This window comes from Alligator sinensis, unplaced genomic scaffold (assembly GCF_000455745.1).
Source record: "Alligator sinensis unplaced genomic scaffold, ASM45574v1 scaffold1308_1, whole genome shotgun sequence".
Lineage (NCBI taxonomy): Eukaryota > Metazoa > Chordata > Crocodylia > Alligatoridae > Alligator > Alligator sinensis.
This window is the reverse complement of record NW_005842416.1, coordinates 228,274-247,062: the sequence shown is the minus strand read 5'-3', so window position 1 is coordinate 247,062 and position 18,789 is coordinate 228,274. Positions and strand designations below refer to the sequence as shown.

The 18,789-nt window shown below is 40.9% G+C and overlaps 1 protein-coding gene across 3 annotated transcripts in view; it reads right to left on the bottom strand.

Annotated features, from left to right (window-relative positions):
• Positions 1-18,292, bottom strand: part of IL17RD (interleukin 17 receptor D) — a 28,844-nt gene extending 10,552 nt beyond the window's left edge. The window contains exons 1-9 of one of the 3 annotated variants that reach the window (XM_025211607.1): positions 18,240-18,292; positions 15,674-15,799; positions 11,471-11,589; positions 9,981-10,101; positions 7,420-7,464; positions 7,168-7,319; positions 6,431-6,496; positions 2,342-2,396; positions 1,055-1,165 (exon numbers count right to left, since the gene is read on the bottom strand). In XM_025211607.1, coding sequence (XP_025067392.1) covers positions 1,055-1,165; positions 2,342-2,396; positions 6,431-6,496; positions 7,168-7,319; positions 7,420-7,464; positions 9,981-10,101; positions 11,471-11,518 — 598 coding nt within the window. In that variant the 5' untranslated portion in view covers positions 11,519-11,589; positions 15,674-15,799; positions 18,240-18,292. Of the gene's footprint in view, positions 1-1,054; positions 1,166-2,341; positions 2,397-6,430; positions 6,497-7,167; positions 7,320-7,419; positions 7,465-9,980; positions 10,102-11,470; positions 11,590-15,673; positions 15,800-18,239 lie in introns of those variants that run through there. The other 2 variants (XM_025211606.1, XM_025211605.1) reach the window with 2 other exon arrangements.
• Positions 18,293-18,789: the final 497 nt, after the last annotated feature.

Genomic DNA, 18,789 nt, shown 5'->3' with positions numbered 1-18,789 from the left:
ATACAGGGAATTCTTCCTGCTTATTTACATCTTTTAGGGCAGGGGCATTAAACTTCTAAGTAGCCAGGAGATGCATGTCGCTTAATATAAAGCACAGGCCCATAGGCCACAACCCCCACTCCACTGCACCCTACGAGGGGCTATGCTGCCCACCCCTGGGGCTGGAGCTGGAAGCAAAAGCTGAGTGAGGGACGGGGAGCCTGAAGACCCCAGATACAGAAGCAGCAGCCAAAGCAATAGGGGGAGCAGCAGTCACTTAAATGCCTGGGGACCACATATTAACCCCTCATAGACAGTGTGCAACCCACAGGCCACAAACTGGACAGTGCTGTTTTAGGGTATTACTTTCCTCCTGCTATAAAACACAAACCAGTTAGGCATTTCTGTAGTATTTTATAACATTTCCTCTTTTACGTCTGTCTAGTTTCCAGTTTCATAGTTTCCATTAATTTTGACTAACAAATATTTTTCTGAACAAACCAACAAAGCCAAAAATCCTAACCCAACCTATCCAGTCTTCAGCTTGATTTTGTAGATAAGTCATGATTCAAGATTGGTGACTAACTTAGCACCAAACACAGGATTAGTGCTTTGCTAGAAGTTCCAGCAGGTGGAAAAACTAGGGAAGGAGAAGAGAGAGAAGAAAAAAAATAAATAAAAGCACTAACGAAAAAGGAATCTGTGTTTGGCAAGTCAGTCCATTGGCCAGTCAAATATTGTCAGCTGACCAATCAATGACTACATATTTTTGATTGGTCAAAGATTATAGCAATTTTATAGGGATCAAATATTTTTATTTGCCGTTTTCTTGACAGAATATGATTTTTAATGGACACATTTAATGGAAAATTTGTACTTTTTCTGTATATTCTTTGACTGTACTGGCAATTTTATACAATTTTTGACCTATATTTGACTGGTCAGTTTACTAAACTTTATATGACTGGACAAATACCCAGCCCTAGTTTGGAATAAATCTGTTTTCCATCTGAGCTAGCTCTGAACTGAAACTCCTCAGCTTTATATAAAACTCTGTACTAAATAAACATCATACCTTGTTGTTTTTTGCGGCACATCACTGTGAAAAGCGTTGCAAATGCTGAGATGACAACTAAGGGAACAGTAATGGCAATAGCTCTTATTGGTCCAGCCCACGGGGAATGCACTTTGAAAAAAATAATGCAGAATTAACATAGTTCAAGTAGTTATGTCATTGTTGTCTAATCCACTGTGAGCCAACCTTTTTAGCAGGAGTGACACCAATTAGCACTGCACCAGAGTGCCACTCTGAATCTCTTCTGTCCAATTTTCTGCTGTTTTCTGCTTCCTGCCTTATGTGCCCCATCCCACCTGATGCCCCGCTTTCTGCTTCCTGTCCTATCTGCCACTGTATTGCTTGTCGCCTCCCTGATCTGTTGCACGCCACAATGCTGCAAGCTGGCCACCCTTGTTCTAATCCCAGTTTTATATTACAGATTGATAACCATTTCAGTGACCCATCCTCAAAAATTCTTGTAAGACTAACAAACAGCTAAATCCATGCTCTATCCTAGATAAATTCTTAAAACACCTCAATCATCATGCTATGAGAGTCTTCCAGAATGTACTAAATCAGACAGTGGGGGTGAACATTTTTGGCAAGTGAGCCACAAACCAGCTCTGCATCTTCCCTGAGCGCCATTTCAACTCTATTCCCCTGCTAAATCTGCTACTGTACTTGCTGCTTCCTTTCCTGTGCTCCCTGGTCCTGGACTGGCTCTTGAGAAAGCACCATTCCCTACAAAGATGATCTTTATCCCTGAGCCTCTCTGAGTAGGGCAAAATATAAATAATAAATAACAATAACAATATGACAGGAAGTTTCAGCATACTTGAAGAAGGATTGTTGACCACAATCTTCACCTGATCTTTTTTTTTTTGGTTTAATAATCTACCTCTAGGTAACTACAGCAGAATTTTATTGAGCAGCTGCTTATTTTAGCATTCCATTAATCCTGTTCACAAAAGGGCATTACAATATTTCTACATTGTACCTCATGCACCACTTGCACAGAGCTAAGATGCACACTCCGATTTTTCAATGCCTTTGAAAAATTAGTTCCTAGCAAATAATCCCAATTTTACAGCACAGTCTGCTTGTGCAATTCTTTACACAAGATGGAAGTAAAATAATATGTAAAAGCAGTATCATTTTTTATCAAAAAGGTCACAGAAAAGCTGTATGTAAGAATATAGAAGGGCCTCAGTAGCCCTGATCGTGGGGATTTTTATGGTAAATAATCTTCAGCATAAACTACTAGTACAAGTTAGTACATGGCCATTTTAAAAAGAAAATTCTTACCTGGTTTTAATGAATAGTGCATTGTTTTCCTTGTTGTATTAGTGTCATCGACCAGCTTAAAAAAAGAAATGTCTCATTTTAAATACTGAAAACTATGGGGAAAATAATTCTCTGCAACACAGGAAACAACTGTCCTGGACCTCCAGAACTAAAGGAAGTTACAGAAAAAAAATGACAACACCTAGAATTGGTTACCTCACAAGATAATCAAGAATGAGTAGAACACCAACTCTTTTGGTAAAAGATGGAATTTGCCATTTTCAGCACTAATTTTGCCCATTTAAAAAGGGCACCAATACATTCTAATCAATATCTAATCTCAAAGGAAGGAAATAAGGGTGGGAGAGAAATGTAATGGAGTAATACCATATTTACTCAAATATAGTAGGAGGGTTTTTTCCCCCAAATCAACATTGGAGCGCAAAATTCACATACAAGGAAACCTCACTAAATACATTATCTATCTTTAAGCTGCTGCAAAAAGCAGCACGTGCTCAGCAATGGAAACCACTATAAAGTTGATTAAATGCAGCCAGCACTCAGCACGACTACAAAACACATGGTTCGCATGAGGCAAACATCTGATAGGAACTTTTTTTTGGCCTTAAAAAAAACAACAGATGGGCAGATGTTAATTCTGCAGGGAACTGGCACTGGGCCTGGAGGTATGGCAATACCACACCAGTACCGGGGGGAGTCAGAGCTAGCCCGGACACTTGGTGCCAGAAATGCTGGATCTTAGCCAAAAGGCTGAGATGCTGATGAACACAAGGATAGGCTAATGCAACCCATCTGAATAAGATATATGTACTGCCCATTAGACTCAGTGGAGTCCCCTATGGTTCAGTGATAGAATCCTTGTCTACCACACAGGAGATCTGGGTTTGATTCCCAGACATTTACACAACTACAGCCATGGAGGCACCAAACACTGGGACTCAGTCTAGTCTTTGGATTCTGTCTCAGTGGCCTAGAGGGAGGATGAAAGGTCTGGGCAACCTCCACTCCTTCAAGAATTCCTGCCCAGGCACATGCATCAAAGGTCTGGGTGGCCCTCACGCATACACCATGATCCAGGAGGATTGATGGTTGCCACCACTGCACTCAGTCCCTCTCAGTGCTGACTCTTTTTTCACTACACTGACCACATTTCAACTTCCTCTTCTTTCCTACAGCTGAGCTGCACCTTTCTTTCCCATTTTGAATGAGTATTGTTTTTTAACCATCCTTAAATGTTTGGCAAATATCACCAAATGGGGCCCCGAACAGCTTACTCAGAATCCCTCTGTTGCCCCCTCTCTCAGCCTGTTGTATATGATTAGTACACCTCCATCCTCCAGGAGATGGAGCCGGACCAGGCTGCCCTGCACCTCATCTGCATATAAATTTTTGGAGGATCCAAGGACTCGTGACAAGAACATCTAGTTCCAGTCATGAGTGGAGGGCTAGCTAGCACATGGATCCTTTGTGGGAAGTGTCTGGAGTACACACACGTACTGAGTTGTGCTGATCTGTGGGATCACCATAGCTTGAAATAACGTTGACTCTGCTGGTGCCCAGTCCAATGAACTAGTTAGTAAATCATAAGCCTTTTAGTTTTGGACTAATGCCACACATAGTTTCTACTATATCTAAGTAAGCACAAGGGCTGCTTAAAATTGTGTTTATGGAATACCTGTGTAAAACTTGTAGCAGTTTCAAAAGATGTAAACTGGCTCCATTCTGCATGAACTAAGTCTATGGGTACCTATGTACTAATTTTCTTACATGCAGGTTACTACAGGTATGTATATTTCTAGGTCACTGTTTTCAAATTTACTTCTTGCTTTCACGTGAGAAGCACATGTTCCAGGGATAACACGGGAAAGAAGCAGGGCGGAGGGGCCAGAGGACAAGGGGGCTACGTGATCTCCCAGATTTATTTTCTCACTGCTGTGGCAGTGAGAAGTGGACAAAATTAATGGAAACCTCCAATAATTATTTTCTTTACCTGGAAAATAAGGTTCTCCACCTTGGGAAAAAAAACCCGCAGCATCCTTATAGGCTCGGCAGTGCTATGTTGGCTAGCACTATGGAAGAAAGAGACTTGGGGGTCATCATTGACCACAAGATGAACATGAGCCTGCAATGCGATGCGGCGGCTAGTAAAGCGACCAAAACACTGGCTTGCATCCATAGATGCTTCTCAAGCAAATCCCGGGACGTCATTCTCCCCCTGTACTCGGCCTTAGTGAGGCCACAGCTGGAGTACTGTGTCCAGTTTTGGGCTCCACAATTCAAAAAGGATGTGGAGAAGCTTGAGAGAGTCCAGAGAAGAGCCACGCGCATGATCAGAGGTCAGGGAAGCAGACCCTACGATGACAGGCTGAGAGCTATGGGGCTCTTTAGCCTGGAAAAGCGCAGGCTCAGGGGTGATCTGATGGCCACCTGTAAGTTTATCAGGGGTGACCACCAGCAGCTGGGGGAACGTTTGTTCACCAGAGCGCCCCAAGGGATGACGAAGTCAAATGGTCACAAACTACTTCAAGACCGTTTCAGGCTGGACATAAGGAAGAATTTCTTTACTGTCTGAGCCCCCAAGGTCGGGAACAGCCTGCCACCGGAGGGGGTTCAAGCGCCTTCATTGAACACCTTCAAGATGAAACTGGATGCTTATCTTGCTGGGATCCTATGACCCCAGCTGACTTCCTGCCCTTTGGGCAGGGGGCTGGGCTCGATGATCTTCCGAGGTCCCTTCCAGCCCTGATGTCTATGAAACTATGAAAATTATAACAAATTAAAAATTTTCCATATATAGAATCTAATTATGAGGGGTCATCTCATAATCAGAGGTGTATTATATTTGAGTAAATATGGTAGATTCCACTAGCTGGAATCTTCCCAGGCTTATAAAATAATAAATGATAAAAAGTGGAGATAGTCTTTTTTTTTTTTTATCATTTCAGCCAAAAATACAAAACATTATGAAGGAAAGTTTTCATTAAACTTTTTGCATATTTTCCTTACCAGAGCTGCTCAATAGGTCCAAGGCCCCAAACATTATCATTTTTTGCTGTGGGATTCTCATATTACAGCAGAAATGCAGACAGATATTTTCAGTCTGCATCTGGTAGAAAGGTTGCAACACTTTTGGTACAGACTTTGCTACTCTGCTCCAGCTCATGGTGCCAAATTCATTACAATACTGTATCCTACTGAGGCAATGCTTTAAAATTATTTGGAAAGTGAAGATGTTGCCAAAAGCTGAACCTTGTTTACTGAGTGGGACGTGTTGCTGAGGCCTATGAAACCAGTGCTCTAGGATCTACAGGGGCTCATTATTAGCCCTGGGCTAGAGCTTCAGGTTAAAGGCAGCCTACAATGCCCCAAGTGGACTAGGCCCCACCTACTTGAAAGGCTGCTTCTTATCCCATGATGTACTGCCACAGCTGTGGTCAGCAAAGTTGCTTAGCTGATAGGACACGTCTTTTTCTGTAAAAAATTAAGGACCCTGGAAACTACTCCCTTGATCCAAAATAGCCTGAATTTGATGACTTTCCAGAAATGCTACAAAAGCCACCTGCTATAGGGCTTAACAGAGAGGGGAGGATATGATTCTGCAATAATGGGAGTGAAAAGGAAATTTCTTTAAAGCTGGCTGACTGAGCTGGACTTGATAAGGTGAGCTATTTATCTTTGTCCTATGTATGCTTCTTTAATGATGCTGAGGCATTATGTTGTACTATTTTAACTGTCAGGTGGCCTATAATATCTGTATAGACATTATTATTTACAATATAATTAAGATGGATGGTAGGATCCTGGATTGTAATCTGGAGCACAGAAGAGGGTGCCAGGCAGTCAACTCACAAGGACTTCCACTTGGCTCAGCATGGAGGAGGAGCTCTTTCCACCACTGCATGGCTATGTAAGGGCCAAACTCAACTTTCCTAATATGTTAATTTGTCTCATGGATTTCAGTGAAGATTCACAGGATGTAATTACAGTAGAAATTGGCTCTCAGTATTTTTATTGTAATAAGTTAATATAGGATTAATATAGAAATTCATTTCTTAAGCTGATTTAGAAACATTGTTTTAGAAATATTACCTCAATGATATAATCCCCTGGAGATACATTCTGAAGAACACAGCTTGTGATATCAGTGTTTTGTTCCTGTAAATAAACAGAGGAGAATATTCCAGAAGACAGTCTCACACTTTTAAAGCCTAATAGAAAATGCATTCACAATAAATAATATTGGCCTGGAAATATACTTTGCCACATGGCATGGGACACTGGAGTTGAGGCTCATCATTATAACAACCTGGCAGACAGCAAGAGAGTGAAAACTACAGTTTACAGCTTCCAAGATAAGACATAAGGATATAACTGGACAGAATGACTATCTGTACAGTGAATTTCTGTCCCTTTGTTTGTTGAACATCCTAACACAAATGAGTCACATTTAATGCAACCTCTAAAACACAACAGCTTTGATTCTCCGCTTGCCCACAATGTGTGTAGGCCTTTATGCAATGCAATACTGGTATCAACTATCACCATTCAGATTTGGGCCCATTTCACACAATTGTAACATGATATATATAACGGTACAAAGTACAGAACAATTTCCTTGCCCCGCCTATCTCATCTTTAAAATATGAAGATAAACCTAACTATAAACCACACAGACATTTTTTGAGCATCACTTCAGATGGACAAGATTTAAAGAGGTAAAATTGTGTGTGAATAAGGAGCATCTGAAGTCAAATGATAATATAGAACTTTAACATACCATAAATTGTTAAATATGTTTTAATTTCTTCAACAAGCCCATGGCTTACCTGTTTACAAGTCTTTTGTTTAAAAGGTCCTTCATGCTTAAGTTTGTAGTGGAGGTAATAGTATCTAAACCCAAAGTTGTGAGGTGCATGATCAAAAGATACTTGCATGTTAAAACCTTGCTGAGTAACATTCAGATTCCTTGGCTTCCAGTCTGTTAGAAGACAGAGCGTTATGGGCAGGCAGATTACTATTTCAAGAATAATAACTGTTTTGTAACATACATGCATGGGAAAATATTACATTTTACTCACAGGGCTTGCAGGCAAGGTTTTCTGGCTGCAGCAACAATTCACAGGCTACAAACACATGGAAAAAGAATCTTAATAATAAAATTATGTTTTTCAAATGTTTTGCTCCAAAAAGTAAAAGGTGGCAAAAAGGAAGCAAAAACATGGAAGCTATTTTATAATTTTGGTTATGGGAGAGCCATCATTTAGTAAACTCAGCTCATCTGCCATGACTCAAGTCACCTTCAACTCTTATATACAAAAAAAAAAAAAGGATCACTTGAAATATTAGTGCTTAATAAGACAGGTACTGGGGAAACCATAATGAGCAAGAGTGAATGAATATAGCCATAACCACTGTATTTATTTGAACTAATAAACATAGTGAGTGCTACTGAAAGGATAAAATGTTACTTTAGTCAGCATAACCATAAAGGGCTGAAAAAGTTTAGAAAGCTTATTTATCCTAAAATAATTTTAAAGCATTTTAGACAGAAAAATCCTGAACAGTGGAAGCTTTTTGTGGACGTAAGATCAATGTCAAGATTTTCCAAACAAAGTGTACCTAAATTTAGGTTGTTATGCTTACATTTAGCTACTTGCCTCCATGAAGGAAACTGACCAACATAGCTATTCCAAAATAACTGTTCTCAAATGGCTTTCTGCTGGAGGTGTACCAGTGCATCAGTCCATATCGTATTTGCACCGATAAAAGGAAAATTAACATTATCGGTGATCGGCTTTTATTGCCTGATGTGGCTGATAATGTCACCAATAAATGCTGCATGTATGTGTGTAGTTGCAGCATGCATGTGGCCAGCCTGGCAGCTTGCAGAGCAGTGTCCAGCTGATAAGTCTGTTGAGGGGGAAGGAGCAGGGGAAGGGAAGGAAAGGGGTGTGTGGGGGGGGTGCAGACTGAGGCCCCTGCAATGAAGGAGGGAGTGGGGCTTGTGCTGGGGCAGGTGCTGCACAGCCTGGGTGGGGCACAGGACAGAGCCATGAGTGACTCATCCGGGGGAGGGTGAATCCCACTGCTACATGCACCCCTGGGAGAGCCATGGGGGTGTGTCTATGCCTCTGGATCTATGCATGGGGCGAGGATAGGCTGGGGCCAGGGGCATTGCAGGCTCTTCCCAGTGTGGGGGCTAGGCCAGGGCTGCGCTTGGGGCAGGTGGCGGCAGTACTGGGAGAGGGACTATGGTGAATTTCGGGATGGCTGTAACCCACCCCATAACATCCTCTCTGCACCAGTACCACTGCTGCCCACCCCAAGCGCAGACCTAGCCCAACTCCCACCCACCAGGAAGAACCTAGCCCCTGCCCCAGCCTGCAGTGGCAACCCACCCTCACCCTGTGCACAGATCCGAGGGGCACATGACCCCCATGGCTCCCCTGGGGGTGTGTGCAATGGCAGGATCCGCCCCCCCATCAAACAAGCCTCTTGCAGCTCTATTCCATGCCCTGCCCCAGCTGGGCAGCACCTACCCCAGCCCCAGCCCCAGCCCCTCACTCATCACAGGGGCCTCAATCTGCCGCCCCCTTCCCTTTCTCTCCCCCGCCACAGACTTACCAGCCAGATGCTGCTCTCCAAGCTGCTGAGCTGCATATCAGCAATCAGATCAGTATCAGCTGATTTGTCTCCTTAATCAGCCATCAGTATCGGCCCAAAAAATCTTTATTGGTGCACCCCTACTTTCTACTATAATATAGCTATTCCCAAATAATAGCTCAGTCTATATGCAGAATAAAACTATCCCATCCAGAACAATTACTCTATGTGAGCTAAGTAATTATTCCAAAATAGTCACTTTTACTTTAGAATAAAGTGCACACATTTGGTGAATAACCTCCATACACCTATGGTGCAATAGTTATTCTGGAAAAGATATGTGAATTTCCCCATATAGGCAAGCCCTAAGTGACCTGAATTTCCAGAGTGCCAACGCTACCAAATACCCAGCAATTCTTGTCGACTTCAGTGCGAGTTGGCAAGTACCTTATACTTTGGAAAAATCAGATCACCTATATAGTTACATACATGAAGATACATCAGGATTGTATCCTTAGACCAGTTTTTAAAATTGTGACCTCAAATTCAAAACCAGTGGGAACTTATCTGTAACATCCTGCTAGTAACTTGGGCAAGCTGTGCTTACTAAAGCAGAAGAGATAACTCAGTCTTTACAGAAATGTGATTTTTGCCACACTGGATCAGACCCATGACCCATTTAGCCTAGTACCCTATCTTCAGCATGGCTAGATCCAGACTTCAAAAAAAAACTGTAAGAAACCTTACAGTAAATCTGTTGTCCATGAGGGTTAGCTGCATGCCTCTGCTCAGACTACTTATTTTGTCCATTTCTCTTTGGCAGTTTGTAATGTGGATTGTTGTCCACTAGGGACGAATCTGTGGTTTCTAAACTCATTTCACTTACAAATCCAGCTGCCCTCCTAAAATGAAATCAGGTGCTATCTTTTCTCAGACATACACCCCCTTAAAACACTTCCTCTTCTGAGTTCCTAATACAAGGTATCTACTTCTGCAGGGAAGAGGCAGAGAAAGGAGGATTGGGAAGATAACTTACGCCGAGTTCTGAAGAAAAACGGGTGGTAGTTACTTTCATTTTTAATGGAAGGAAAAGGAACAATCTTTACAAAATAATCCGTTTCAAACTTCAGATTTAGAAAAGGCTGAGATTCCATTCCCTAGAAAAATATAAAAAGACTGTGATATTTTTAAGTCATTGGACCTGGGCATTTAAAAATATATTCTCTCAAAGCAAGCCCATAGTTCTCCGGGACACTAACAGAAATTACGTGATTTGGGACGTGGGCAGACAAATGATTACAGTGATCCACTTTAACTGTTTCATCTATCTGCTCTATTCCACTCTAAATGGAAGCTAAAGCATTGCAACTTTAAACTTGTTTCATTCAGGTATATAGTTACAGGGGTTTGGCTCTACTATACTGGTACAAGAGAGGACAGACTATACAATATAACTGATTCACCTGCTGACAAATGCTCTGGAGAGCTTATGTTCCCCTTTACCCTTCTACTGTATATTGGTTTAGAGCAGTGATTTCTAAAGGGTGTGCTGTAGGAGTGGCAGAAGTGTGTTTCCAAAAATGGGCTGGAGGGGACACCATACAGGTCAGCCCCATCCACTGGGATCAGGCTCATGGACCAGATCCAGTCTGCAGACTGATGAGTCAAGTGTGTTGCCATTTTTAATCCAGAAAAAAGTGCATTCCACATAATAAAAGTTTGAGAAACAGTGGTTTAGAGAGATATAGTTAGCCGTGTCAGTGGCGATGCATAGGGGGTGCACGTGCAAGAGCCAGCCGATCGCTGCAGGCGCTCCCAAAGCAGCCACAGCCACTCCCAGAAGTGGCTTCAGCGATCGGCTGTCGCGGGATCAGCCGCAGGGGTCTCCCCAGGCAGCAAGATTGGCCGTGGGCTAAGGCGGCACCAGTTGCCCATGAGCTGTGTTAATCTGAATTGGGCAGAAAACAGGACTGGCACCTTAGAGACTAACTGGTTCAAAAAGGTAAATTGGTTTAGTGTAAGACTATATACAGCCATTAGGCAGCATTTGGCCACTTCCGCTATCTATGCACTGCCAAGCAGGAGGCCCCAGACTGCTGCGTTCTGCACTGCTGTAGGGATAGTATCATAGAAAATTAGGGTTGGAAAGATGTCATCTAGTCCAACCCCCTGCTCAAAGCAGGACCATCCTCAGCTAGATTATTCCAGCCAGGGCTTTTTGAGCTTGGCCTTAAAAAACCCCAGCGATGAAGATCCCACCATTTCTCCAGATGAAGGTCTACAGTATAACCCCCCAGACTAAGGCCCTCACTGAAGTGAAATCACTGGTGCCACAATCAGGAGAGCCTCTGTAGGTAGGAAGGAGGAGAGTAGATTTGTCCTGGAGTTAATAATTAAGAATATATACATTTTTAGTATGCAAATTGTTCTACACTAAAAAACTTATCAAAAGAAAGGTTTAATAATATATGTAATATCACACTGCAGAATCAGACAAATGAAATATTTCTTAAGTGCATCACTTACATTTCTTTTAAAGCTGGAGTTGAGCTGCTTTGGGTCTTTTAAAACCATTTGTTGACATTGTCTTCCCTCTGATTTTAACTCCTCAAGTATTACTCTAAACCCTTTCAGAAATTCAATCCCTGCAAACAGAAAGGCATTTAATGGAACATTCCAAGACACATTTCACAGGGTTTGATGTAATTTAAGCATATTACAATTGTCCTTACATAAATCATTCCCCACCATCCTTTTTTATGCTCACATTAAATGATTTTATCCCTTAACATCTGTCAGTTGCATGTCAATCCCTCTTTTCTCCCACATTTTCCTTTCTGACTACTTTTAATTTAAGCTCTTCTGGACATTCACTATGCATCTGTACAGTGCCTAGACTTAAAGAGGCCTTCCTCTCAGCTGGGCACCCTGAGTGTTATCACAATACAAACAAATAAAATCATCTGCAGCAGCATCTGTAGTAAAATGCTATACAGTATTTGTTCCATATGGTCATTATTAGCAGTAAAACAAGAATAATGCACTTGTTTACAAATCCTGGAAATGTCACTTCCCTACTGTGTTCTTATCCTTTGTAAAACCATTGGACTAAAGTGGTCAGTTGCAATAGTGATGACCTTTTTAGTTCTGTCTAATATAATGGGATAACAGAAACACTGGCAACAGAGGAATGACTCCTTATTCATACCAATGAATACTTTCCATTATCTATAAATGGAACCGGAACTGTACCCATTCTACTCAAGTAACACACAATTAGCTTTTAGCACTTGTACATGAACCAAAATGGATTAGTGCAACTGTATAGCATGTTTAAAAACCCCTAATGCATGCTTTTCCATTAACCTCTTTTTTTCCCTCCAAATATGAAAAAGTTTTAGAACCTGTACAAGAGAAAGGTCCATGGCCTGACCAACATGTTCTTAATATTCAGTGGAACAAAAGCACTGTTTGTGCTAGCTTGAAGACCATGAAAGAGAAGTGTCAGGTCTCCCTGTCACCTGAGATCCTTCAACTTCAGTCCTGTCTTGATGCTTTCAAAAGGATTAACCTCTGATCATTACAAGAGAGAACACCAAGCTTTGTATTCTGTAGCTATTTAATTCAGTCAGGCTGCAGCTGTAGATTACCAATTCAGCAACACTGCACTATTGAAAGCTTTCGGTATCATTCCCTCATTCTTCTTTAATATCTGCTAATTAATCATTATTTTCTATCATAAATGTAGTTATTTAATTTAGGTATGCCAGCATGATTTATCAGTGTGCAAAAGTGACTCAAGCTCTGGGGAAGGTTTCTTTTCTTTCTAAAACTTTTTGAGGAGACTTAAGTAACATATGAATTCAGTCTGGTATGGACATTCCATATCAACTCGTGTTATACTGGGGTTATTTTAGGGCCCAAATCAACTTCTACTGCAGTTGCTGACTTCAGTGAGAGTGGAATATGGTCACTAATTCTAGAGTTAAGATTGTCACTGTGTTCATTATATTTAGCACTATAATGGTCACTGTGACCATCACGGACTCCTGTATTCCAGGATTTGTAAGTATCGGATTTTGTTTTGAAGAATAAAGAAAAAAAAAAGTATTTAACTTTTCAGAAGACTGGCTGTTTTTACTGTTGCACATATTAAAGATCCAATCATAATGACTTGAGGCTTTTAATTTTATTTGTATTATTTATTTATTTTCATTTGATCCAAATGAAGAGTCTATCCTTTAAAGAAGAAACGACTGAGACTGGAACGGTGGTACTGAAGACATACAGTAATTACTGTCATGACAATCTGACATATTCATATTCACTCTGCAATAATCCATAGTACAGATTAATCACAATACTAAACAGGATTTATGCTGTATGACTGAAGGATACCAAAAGGTTCAACAGGTATTTCTATATAAAGTCCATAAATAATTATTTACATTACTACACCAATCTTCAGCATTGAGGATCCAGTCCCATTAAGTTAATGAGCATTTTCAGCTGTAGATTACTGTGATACTTCCAATTCTGAGAAGTAACTTTTTTTAAAAACTTTTTGAGACAGTTTAACAATGTTGAAATTCTGATGGAAATGTAGAGAAGTAATAAGTGACGAAAGCATTTTGGACTGCTCTACATGTACACGGAGCCTGCTCTGACACACTGGAAATCCAGGGCGTCAGAGCAGACTCTAAATCAAGTCTGCTGGAGCATGGAGACTGACGTGCTCCAGCAGCCTTCCACATCACATGTATCAGCATCCCAGTGCGCTCCCACACTGAAAAATGGCAGTGGGGCATTTTGAAATAAAACACATTCAATGAATTTTAGTTCAAAGTGCCCAACAGCCATTTTTTCAGCACAGGAATGCTGATGCATGTGACACAGAGATGCTTTTAATTAGAGCAGCTCGCTAATTAAAGCATCCAGCATCATGTCCCACAGCATGTGTAAAAATGCCCTTTCATTCTTAATTTTGAATTTTTTTCATTGGGTATTGCAACCTTCTTCTTCTTTTTTTTTTTTTAAAAGCATTAAAATATTTTAAAAGAAATTACATTACGGGCTTTATTAGGCAGATACATATTTCTAAAGAAAACAAGCATGTGTATACAGTTTATTTTGTTCAGAACCTTAATTAACATGAGACAAAATGATCTGCAAGGGTAAGTGGGGGCATACAATTTTGCTCAGCGCAGAGGGAGTGTCCTTTAGTGAACACCAGGAACATTAATCTTTGCATTTCTCAGATATAAAGTATTTGACTGGAGGCCACTGTGAGCAATCAGGTACGATACTAATGATCCCTGGCTTTGAGGTTACACATGTCTGTGATTAAAGAATAACCTTTTCCATTTGTATAGAAGCTTTTGTCCCATGGGATCCTCAAGTACTTCAGCAATTACCCATTCAACACAACTGAAGCTGTGTACAGATGTTCGGTTTCTCCAGGGAGAGTTGCTCTTCTTCTAGGAGAAACCACAAATGTATAGATGTTCATGATTTTCCTCCCACAGCACAAACAGCTGCTCTACAAGGAAAATAACTTGGGAACAACCTGAGTGGAATGGCTTCTGGGAGATTCTCTCTCAGAAGACTGAACATCTGTACAGGTACCTGCTGCAGAACAGTCCTCTAGAAACCCAGTAAGCTTTGACTTGCCCTTCCTCCCGTCCCATGGATCCAGAAAGACAGTAGCCATGTCTACACGAGAAGCTACAGCACTGTAGCGGCTCCAGACATGAACCTGGACGCAACGCTACTGTGCAGTAGTAACGGACCACTGCACAGTAGCTCATTGCTGCTGTGCAGTAGGAACTAAAAGTAACTGTGCAGTGACAAGACTGAGTAGTCATCTACTACTTGGTTAACTGAGTACTAAATATCTGTGCAGGAACAACTGCACAGTCAGCCACTCATGTAGACGTGGCCATCAGTCCCAACCAAGATGGGAGCAGAACACACTCCCTTACACTCCCTAAATGCTACAGGCTGGAAAAGCCCAGACCCAAAGCACATAGGGACCAAGTTCTTCTCCCAGTTTTTTCAGCCACAGCCAAACCCAAACCCACTGTGGATTCAAATGATCCAGGCTCCATTCAGGCAAGTGGCACTGGCTGACCCAGACCCCAACACCTGGACCCAGCAGACCCCAGTGCCTGGATTGCAGCACTTGGTGCTGACAAGTATAGCTCCCTGCCCATCCACAATAGGCCTGAAACATGCCACAAGAAATTCATGGCCAGACAACTCTGGCCACGAGGAACGAACAGACCTCCCATCACCTCCCTGTCACTGACTCAGCAACCCCCCACTCCCCCCGACTATAGGACTTGGTGCTCTAGGGCTCCTTGGTAGTCAGCACCACAGGCTCTCTGCTACTCAGCGTCTGTACAGGGTTCTCTGGGTAAGTTTTTCTACCAGGAGAACAACCTGTGAAAATTTTCCCAGATCATTTGAATGCGTGTAGACAGCCTAAAATACAACACATTGGTGCAGGACACAAAAACAGACACAGACACTTTGCAAAGCAACCTGCAAAACAAGGAAGAGAAAGAGATAGTTTTGCAAAGGACTCAGGTAGTCATAAGAAGGTGATTTTTAAGGTGATACCTGATGGACTATTAACAAAAGCTGTTTTTCAAGGTACTTTAAATTAATATTGATCCTCCTGAGATTGCTATCAAAGAAAGGAGTTAAAAATTCTTCTCTACTACTTACCCAGGGCATTTGCTGTCCACAGAACTAGAACTGCAACTTGTTCATAACAGGCATACTGGCTGATTGTTATATTCTGCACATCACCAATCACATGTTTTCCCACTGAATTCAAATAAGGAGTACAGTCTAAAATGAGAGAGAGAAATAATTTAAATAAAACATAGTAACTGATGTTTTACTGTGGGGAACCTAATAATTCAATCAGGCAAAATTTGGCAACATTTTTTTCATGCATTTAATGCTCTCTCATTCTGAACATTATTAACACCTTCATAATGCATACGGTGAATGCAACCAAATAAAACCTTTTAAATTTGAGCCAGAACACTGATTTTTATTGTGTGCTGGCTTCTTCATTATCAACATGTATTTTACATTACAGAAGACTTTCAGTCTTAATACAGAGGATCTCTCCCCAGTACTGCAGAACTTAAATGTCTCCTTTGTGTACATCATTTGCAATGTCACCAGTATTCTAAATTAACACTTGTCATTGGTTAATACCAGTTCCTGGTGCTAGAATTAATGGAAAAAACATGACAGTTAGTGAATTACAGGTGAGGGTCTCTACTCTGACTAAGATTATTTCATACTATCATAGTTGTTCGGGGCTGGAAGGGACCTTACAGATCATCGGGTCCAGCCCCACTGCACTTGGGCAGGAAAGACCACTTGGGTCAGATGCTCCCAGCAAATTTCCTGCTTTTCTTTCTTCAGTTAACACATCACTATCTTTGAACCAGACTAAATGGATGCTTATTCAGCATCACAAGGTTTAGAGCAAAAACCAAAGTGAAAGAGCTGGTTCGAATAATGCAGCTTTGGTTGCCCACAGTAAATCTTCCCTGCAAAATCTCTTGGGCAAATTTTCTGAATCATGCAAGAGCTTCAGGATGGCAATTAGTCTCAAGAAAACTGTGATAATGCACCAAGGGATGAAAGAACCCCTCCTCTGACATCACTGACAGTACCCGACATCACTCTGAAGGATCACTCTCAGTATTGTTGACAGTTTTTGCTATTTGGGTTTTACAACTAGCAGAAATTTTGACCTTCAGACTAAAATGATCAACAGAATTGGAAAAGCAGCTACGAATTTCAGACTATTACAGAATTGTGCATAGAATAACTGTAACTATCAGCTAAGGTAAAGAAAGATATGTATCTACAAGACTTATGTGCTGTCATCCCTGCTTTATGGTTCAGAACCATGGGCTACGTATACCAGACATATCAAGAGACTGAACAGCTTCCACATGAGATGTGTGCATAAGATGCTGAAAACAAAGTTGGAAGACAGAATACCAAACAGAGGTACTGAAGCATGCAGGACTGACACACTTAGAAACCACTACCAAGAAGAAAAGGTTGTGACGGATTTGGCCATGTTAGGAGAATGGGAGAAGACCATATCCCCAAGAATACTTTGTATAGTGCGATTCAAGACAGTTCTAGAAAGCAGGGTCGCCCTCTATGGCAGTACCACGATGTGTGCAAAAATGATATGAAGTCATTCAATATCAGCATAGAAAGCTGAGAGGAGCACGCAGAATCCTGTCCAATCCGAAGGGAACATTTGGCACTGGGTGCAGCTCAACATGAAGCGGCTTTGATCCAGAAGATGGAAACAAACCAAGAAAGAAGAAAGCAGCAGGCTGTAAACTTGGACTCCAATTCAGACAACATATGGATCTGTGAAACTTGTAGCAAACCATGTTGCTCTCGAATTGGGCTTGTCAACCACAAATAGATCATCAGGCATCTGACTAGACCTCTTACGTGTAAACCATGATCCAGAGGATCATTGGTTGTGTACTACTAACACACCATATACTTCTTCTAGTGATTGTTTATTCCATTTAGAATCTGATAGGTATAAATCCAGCTGGCTTTCTTTAAGAAAGAATGTAAAGTTAGATAGATAATAGAAATTCAGGATAAAGAATTAAGCATTTAAAAATGCCAACATAAAACAAAGGACTCATAAATTTGTCATTAAGAATAAGCTAAGATATATGGGAATAAAGAAAAATATTACTTTCCGTGTTTTCAGTATGTTCTCTAGGCTTTAATATATTAGACCTTTGCCCCAATTCCAACAAACAATGACCAGTCCCTGATGCAACAAGGATAGCTGCAATTTGCATAGATGGAGTTTATGCTTCATTGCCATAAATGAGAGCTTTTTTCTTATCTGAAGATTGAGTTTACAGTGGTGCTATCATTTGGTGACTTGCCCATGCCCACCAAAATAGGGATAAATTCCCAGTGTAGACACAGCCCTAGATACTTAACATATCCCAAACAAAGAAATACAATGCAAATTACGGCACATGCAAGAACTAACCAAAACAACATTCAGACACTGAAACCTGTTTTCAGAACCACTGAAGCAAACAAAAAGCATATATGGTAGAAACTAAACTAGATTAAAAATATTTCAGATTACACTATGTTGTTATTACTAATACTTTTTAAAACTTTTAATTATTTTTTGTGTAGGAATGAGAGTGAGGGCTCTTTAATGTCATTTGTTATTTGTGGTGCATGTAGGTGATCAACTTACTGTCATATTTAAAGGTGATATTAAGCAGTCCACTGTTCTTGTTGACTGGTGAAAGTCCCTGTAAAGAAACAACAACAAAAAAGAGCCTGAATGAAGACTTCCTTGTTCCAAATTTATGCAAACATTTCGTTTTTTAAGTATTGCAATGACCACATCCAAATAAATGTCTCATATGGAATTGTGTGTTGGGTTCACTAATTTGAATACAACCAATGAAAAAGGAGGTAGCAGAACTTCTGTAGAGTCCTGAACTTTTCAGATATACCTAAGCAACAAAATACAGAGAAATAAGGGTCTGAATAATCACAGCATTAAGAAAGATAGTTTAAGATGGACGTACTACATAGACACGCATCATAATTTATTTTTCAAATTGAAAATCACCCCCCCCCACCCCCAAGTGCCCTCATCTCCATTCTGCTGGAAAAATGGGATCTATACAGACCATCAACCGGGAGTTGGGATAGTCACAAAGTGACTCATATTTATCTTTATAGAACAAATAAAAGTATAACTGAGTTCAGCATATAACTAGGCTCAAAATCATGAA